Source organism: Amyelois transitella, chromosome W (genome assembly GCF_032362555.1).
Source record: "Amyelois transitella isolate CPQ chromosome W, ilAmyTran1.1, whole genome shotgun sequence".
NCBI classification, from domain to species: domain Eukaryota; kingdom Metazoa; phylum Arthropoda; class Insecta; order Lepidoptera; family Pyralidae; genus Amyelois; species Amyelois transitella.
The window spans coordinates 5,182,156-5,189,614 of NC_083536.1; the positions used below are offsets into that span (position 1 = coordinate 5,182,156).

The 7,459-nt window shown below is 39.7% G+C and overlaps 1 protein-coding gene across 1 annotated transcript; it reads left to right on the forward strand.

Annotated features, from left to right (window-relative positions):
* Positions 1 to 383: 383 nt before the first annotated feature.
* On the forward strand, positions 384 to 6,787 carry LOC132904097 (uncharacterized). The gene is made up of 2 exons (XM_060954020.1): positions 384 to 880; positions 5,467 to 6,787. The coding sequence occupies exons 1-2, from the start codon at positions 423 to 425 to the stop codon at positions 6,785 to 6,787; spliced, it is 1,779 nt and encodes a 592-aa protein (XP_060810003.1). The 5' UTR covers positions 384 to 422.
* The last annotated feature ends 672 nt before the right edge of the window (positions 6,788 to 7,459 follow it).

Genomic DNA, 7,459 nt, shown 5'->3' on the forward strand with positions numbered 1-7,459 from the left:
TACGTACCTAAATACCTAAATACCGTTTTAATAATACAAAAACTTACCAAAAATAGTTTCGTGTACCATAAAAAAAAAAGGAACCGTTGTTTGGGTACGTGAACAGTTAACGTACCTAAATACTCTTTTGTGTTGAGACTTTACCTACCTGCAGTGAACAAAAACTTACCAAAAAGTTTTAGTGTACCCAAAAAAAAAAAAAAACCGTTATCGCGACAGTGTTACTGTTTTGTTTCGCGATACATGTGTAGGCACTATAATAGTTACGACTTTTTTTTACGCGGCCTGACTTTTTAAGACTTTTTATACAACTATTGTGTGTGTTGGACATTATTTATAAAGACTGGTAAACGTTGTGATAGTGCATCTGGACTTTCGTGAACTCTTATTTCGACATACACGTATTGCTTCATCGTGTTACCATGGTGCTTACGAGATCTCGCGCAGAGAGTTCGTCGGCGGGCGCGGCCCAAGCTAATGTGGTGGCGTCGCCGCCGCCCACTCCGGAGGCTGTACAACAACCTGCACCTGCGCCAGAGGCTGTTCCATTGCCTCCGCTTGCTCCGATCATGATAACAACCGAGCAGCTGAGATTTTTAATGGAAAGGGTAAATGGCCCACCAACTGTAAGTAGTTCCTTACATGGTAATTTCGCAAAATGCACAGCACGATTCGACGGCGAGAAGTCTAGCAACGTGGAATCTTTTGTAGACGCCATAGAGGTCTATAAAGATTGTGTTGGAGTAAGCGACGAAAACGCCTTGCGTGGCTTGCCTATGTTACTCACCGGGTTGGCTGCGACATGGTGGCAGGGTGTGAAGGATCATACCCCAACCTGGTCTGCCGCCATCGAAGCACTCAAACAAACGTTTGGACCAAGGTTGCCCCCGCACAAAATTTATCCATACATATAATAAAACTGTAACTGAACATTGTCTGTACATTGAAGATATTTAAGAAAAAATAATGTAAGGGGTCTTTTTAGGGTCAATAGAAGCCAAAACATTTTTTTTTAAAATTTTTGTCTGTCTGTCTGTCTGTCTGTCTGTCTGTCTGTCCGTCTGTCTGTCTGTATGTTTGTACGCGCATCACGCAAAATCTACCGAACGGATCTGAACGAAATTCGGCACAGATATAGTTAGTAACCTGGATTAGAATATAGGCTACTTTTTATCCTGAAATTCTATACCAAGGGGATGAAATAGGGGGTGCAAGTTTGTTTGGAACTTCGTCATTTTTGAATCGATATAAAAATCTATAAATAATTAATTATCATATTTATTATGATTGAAAAAATAGCATTTTATTGATTAAATTAATTATGCTTTGTTTATTTATTTAGTTCCCGTGGTTTAGATATTTATTTTTTGCCCACCCGATACGAGATGGCGCCTCATGAGAATTTAAGAAATAACACAATTGTAGCCGCTGGCAAAATTTTTAATCCATACATATAATAAAACTGTAACTGAACATTGTCTGTACATTGAAGATATTTAAGAAAAAATATTGTAAGGGGTCTTTTTAGGGTCAATAGAAGCCAAAACATTTTTTTTTTAAATTTTTGTCTGTCTGTCTGTCTGTCTGTCTGTCCGTCTGTCTGTCTGTATGTTTGTACGCGCATCACGCAAAATCTACCGAACGGATCTGAACGAAATTCGGCACAGATATAGTTAGTAACCTGGATTAGAATATAGGCTACTTTTTATCCTGAAATTCTATACCAAGGGGATGAAATAGGGGGTGCAAGTTTGTTTGGAACTTCGTCATTTTTGAATCGATATAAAAATCTATAAATAATTAATTATCATATTTATTATGATTGAAAAAATAGCATTTTATTGATTAAATTAATTATGCTTTGTTTATTTATTTAGTTCCCGTGGTTTAGATATTTATTTTTTGCCCACCCGATACGAGATGGCGCCTCATGAGAATTTAAGAAATAACACAATTGTAGCCGCTGGCAAAATTTTTAATCCATACATATAATAAAACTGTAACTGAACATTGTCTGTACATTGAAGATATTTAAGAAAAAATATTGTAAGGGGTCTTTTTAGGGTCAATAGAAGCCAAAACATTTTTTTTTTAATTTTTGTCTGTCTGTCTGTCTGTCTGTCTGTCTGTCCGTCTGTCTGCCTGTATGTTTGTACGCGCATCACGCAAAATCTACCGAACGGATCTGAACGAAATTCGGCACAGATATAGTTAGTAACCTGGATTAGAATATAGGCTACTTTTTATCCTGAAATTCAATACCAAGGGGATGAAATAGGGGGTGCAAGTTTGTTTGGAACTTCGTCATTTTTGAATCGATATAAAAATCTATAAATAATTAATTATCATATCCATCCATACATATAATAAAACTGTAACTGAACATTGTCTGTACATTGAAGATATTTAAGAAAAAATATTGTAAGGGGTCTTTTTAGGGTCAATAGAAGCCAAAACATTTTTTTTTTTAATTTTTGTCTGTCTGTCTGTCTGTCCGTCTGTCTGTCTGTATGTTTGTACGCGCATCACGCAAAATCTACCGAACGGATCTGAACGAAATTCGGCACAGATATAGTTAGTAACCTGGATTAGAATATAGGCTACTTTTTATCCTGAAATTCTATACCAAGGGGATGAAATAGGGGGTGCAAGTTTGTTTGGAACTTCGTCATTTTTGAATCGATATAAAAATCTATAAATAATTAATTATCAAATTTATTATGATTGAAAAAATAGCATTTTATTGATTAAATTAATTATGCTTTGTTTATTTATTTAGTTCCCGTGGTTTCGATATTTATTTTTTGCCCACCCGATACGAGATGGCGCCTCATGAGAATTTAAGAAGTAACACAATTGTAGCCGCTGGCAAAATTTTTAATTAATTATATAATTAAAACTTCTTTTATTCATTGATTTAGTTTCGCCAGCACTTACTGTTTCACCACATCTTTGAGAAGAATTTTTTTTTATGTAGGTAGGGTTTGACGCGCCCCGCATCGGCGACGGTTGCCATGCTCCTCAAGATTAGCAGGAATAACACACATGTAGTAACGCCAGTACTTACCATTTCACCATTGATTTAGTTCCCGTGGTTTAGATATTTATTTTTTGACCATCCGATACGAGATGGTGCCACGAGAATTTAAGAAATAACGTGATTGTAGCCGCTGGCAAAATTAGATAGTACCGATGCTTGCAGCATCGGTACTTATTCGGTATAGTTCCTTAATTCACTTTCGGCATCTGGACTGCCCGCGCATACAATTGCTCTAAAAGTAGACATTCTATTTTGTAATGGGACTGCCTTAAAGTGGTGTCGCTTCATAACATTATAGTAGAAGCTAAAATTCTTACTGGTTGTGCAGCGGGTGAAATTGTTTTTATACCGCGCATTCCGCTCATTCCCAACAATTTTCCATTTCAAATTAAGCGTGTACAGTTTCCAATGGCTATATGTTTCGCGATGACAATTAACAAATCGCAAGGTCAAACACTTGGAGCAGCCGGAGTCGACCTCAGGACGATTTGCTTCTCACACGGACAGCTCTACGTCGCTTGCTCGCGGGTCACCAGCTGTGACAGTTAATTTGTGATGTCTCCAATGGGCAAGACAGCAAATGTTGTAAACAAAGAGATAGGTACTTTAACTTTCCATTATTATAATTTCCTTTTTTTGTCTTTAGAATTTATTCGTTTTTTAACAGCTGCGCTTCCGAGCTTTGCTTTTGTAAGAAAAATAAACTATGTTCTATTCCAGGCATTATTCTTCCCGTGTACGTAAGTTTCATCAAAATCCATCCAATAGAATTTGCGTGATTGAATAGCATCCTCAAACAAGCACTCACGTAGGTTCATCAATTTTTTTGCATAATCTATACTAACATTATAAAGCTGAAGAGTTTGTTTGTTTGAACGCGCTAATCTTAGGAACTACTGATTCGAAATGAAAAATTATTTTTGCGTTGAATATACCATTTATCGAGGAAGGCTTTAGGCTATATAACATCACGCTGCAACTTTAACGAGAAAACAAAAAATGGACTATGTGAAAAAAAACGGGGAAAATTATTCATCCTAGTGGGCTTCAATGATGCTCAAAATAACAAGTCCACGCGGACGAAGTCGCGGGCACAGCTAGTTAATTATATAATTAAAACTTCTTTTATTCATTGATTTAGTTTCGCCAGCACTTACTGTTTCACCACATCTTTGAGAAGAATTTTTTTTATGAAGGTAGGGTTTGACGCGCCCCGCATCGGCGACGGTTGCCATGCTCCTCAAGATTAGCAGGAATAACACACATGTAGCAACGCCAGTACTTACCATTTCACCATTGATTTAGTTCCCGTGGTTTAGATATTTTTTTTTTGACCATCCGATACGAGATAGCGCCACGAGAATTTAAGAAATAACGTGATTGTAGCCGCTGGCAAAATTAGATAGTACCGATGCTTGCAGCATCGGTACTTATTCGGTATAGTTCCTTAATTCACTTTCGGCATCTGGACTGCCCGCGCATACAATTGCTCTAAAAGTAGACATTCCATTTTGTAATGGGACTGCCTTAAAGTGGTGTCGCTTCATAACATTATAGTAGAAGCTAAAATTCTTACTGGTTGTGCAGCGGGTGAAATTGTGTTTATACCGCGCATTCCGCTCATTCCCAACAATTTTCCATTTCAAATTAAGCGTGTACAGTTTCCAATGGCTATATGTTTCGCGATGACAATTAACAAATCGCAAGGTCAAACACTTGGAGCAGCCGGAGTCGACCTCAGGACGATTTGCTTCTCACACGGACAGCTCTACGTCGCTTGCTCGCGGGTCACCAGCTGTGACAGTTAATTTGTGATGTCTCCAATGGGCAAGACAGCAAATGTTGTAAACAAAGAGATAGGTACTTTAACTTTCCATTATTATAATTTCCTTTTTTTGTCTTTAGAATTTATTCGTTTTTTAACAGCTGCGCTTCCGAGCTTTGCTTTTGTAAGAAAAATAAACTATGTTCTATTCCAGGCATTATTCTTCCCGTGTACGTAAGTTTCATCAAAATCCATCCAATAGAATTTGCGTGATTGAATAGCATCCTCAAACAAGCACTCACGTAGGTTCATCAATTTTTTTGCATAATCTATACTAACATTATAAAGCTGAAGAGTTTGTTTGTTTGAACGCGCTAATTTTAGGAACTACTGATTCGAAATGAAAAATTATTTTTGCGTTGAATATACCATTTATCGAGGAAGGCTTTAGGCTATATAACATCACGCTGCAACTTTAACGAGAAAACAAAAAATGGACTATGTGAAAAAAAACGGGGAAAATTATTCATCCTTGTGGGCTTCAATGATGCTCAAAATAACAATTCCACGCGGACGAAGTCGCGGGCACAGCTAGTAGAAAAATATTTGAAAGGGAACAGCGTAGTAACGAAGCTACAGACCTTTTCATATGCCACATCAGGGCATTAATGTCACAGTTACCCCTTCATTCCCTGTCGATGACCGTGCAATTAGATATGACGTACGGTTTGCTACATCGACGTATTCGTGAAAAGGTTTCGCGTTTGGAATTTTCTACCTTCGCTGAGCTTATTACTATGGCCCGTCGTGTCGAAGATATTTTGGATGAAAGCCGAACATCGACCAGCGATCTTAAACCGTTATGTTCGACGGCAAAGCCTACTACTGTACCCATTTCTCCGACGGCTTCGCAGTCGACAGTATCTTATAAGAATAAAGCTCGGCCACACTGTAATTACTGTAAAAAGTATGGTCATCTGAAATATGCCTGTGAAAAGTTAGCCAAACAGAAACTTGGCACTGATGGAGAACCACGCGTCTCAACTATCACGTGTTTCGGGTGCGGTGCGCCTGGCGTGATCCGATCCAACTGCTCGACTTGTAAAAAGACAGAACCTGTTCCGTCCGTATCAACTTCGTTTCAATCTGTTTCTGCAAATAGTGTTAATATAGATTCGCGAGTGCGACCTTTGTTAGAAATAGAAATTTATGGTGAACGTGGTAAAGTGCTTATAGACACAGGTGCCAAACATTGTATAGGTAGTGTTAGTCTTAGAGCTCATTTAGTTAAGTATGGCCATAAGTTTGAAAATGTATTTACTGAGCTTAAATACGGAGACGGGCGGGCAGTTGCGCAAATTGTTGAATGTACGCAAGTTAGGGTTAGGGTACGCGATGTCTCTTTAGATGTTAAGTTTATAATGTTGCCCAATGCCACTGAAAGTTTGTTGGGAATGAATTTTATTCAGGACGCTGGCATGGTATTAGATTTTTCTCGCGGTATATGGTTTATGAACCACGATAGGGTCTCTCAGCCCATCGTCTTTGAACCTAATGGTGTAAGGTCATACGAACCTTTGCATTGCTCGTCTGTGGGTCTTCACGAGGATGAAGGATTCCACTTAGGTAAGGACGAACGACAGCAGCTGTCCAACCTTCTGAATGTCAATGAGGACATTTTCACTCCAGGGGGAGGACCCACTCAGTTTGCTGTTCACCACATCGATACCGGAGATGCCAGCGCCTTAACGCGTTACGTGGGTAAATCTCCTGTTATTGCGCATCAGCGCCATCGCGGTAGACTAGCCAAGTCACAGTCGGGTCGACCATGTAACTTGGAGGGGGAGGATATAGCGGGCAACATTGTAGGCCCTTCCGGGGAGACATCGCGTCACTCTCCACCCCCCTCGTCCATACCACGCCGTTCCCAGCGCCCGCCTAGAGGACCGCCCGTGCGCCTCATTGAACAAGTCAGTCTTTAAACAACGCGCGGACCGGTGCGGTATGCACCTCATTAGCGAGCGAGTTTTGTTATTTCTTTTTATAAGTGACCGAAGTAAAGTTGTTATCCCGTAGTTGGCTTTTACTTCTCAATCTCGCCCCGCTATAAAATCATATAATTGCTCCTACCCCGCGCCTCACTTCATATCGCCAAATAGACCCAAAAATCGACTTATGTGCAGTTTTTTCTCAGCGCTCAACTTGTTTTACCTATACCTGATTTTAATACATGATTATTACTTACCATCTTTATGTTTTATTTCTTTGACTATTTCCTCCCACGCAGCGTCCTTAGTTTCATTACATTTGTAAAATGACGAAGAAGTGTTCCACAAACACGGAAATTTTTTAACGGCAATTATTATTTTTTTGTCCATTATGCCACACAACCGTATGACATACGTACGACTACAAGCGCTGGCACACAACGACGGCAAAGTGAGACGTGAGCGGCAGGCAGGCGCTCGCGTTTACTCCGCTCCCACTACACCGCACCCCCGGCGATACATATCACAGCTTCGCTACGCATCCTCGCACCACACATTAATGCGCATTTTCACAGCTCCGCTACACATCCTCGTAGACACATTTTCTTCGCACAGCTTTGGTGGAAACACCCACACATTTTCACAGCACAGTTAGACACCCTCGCA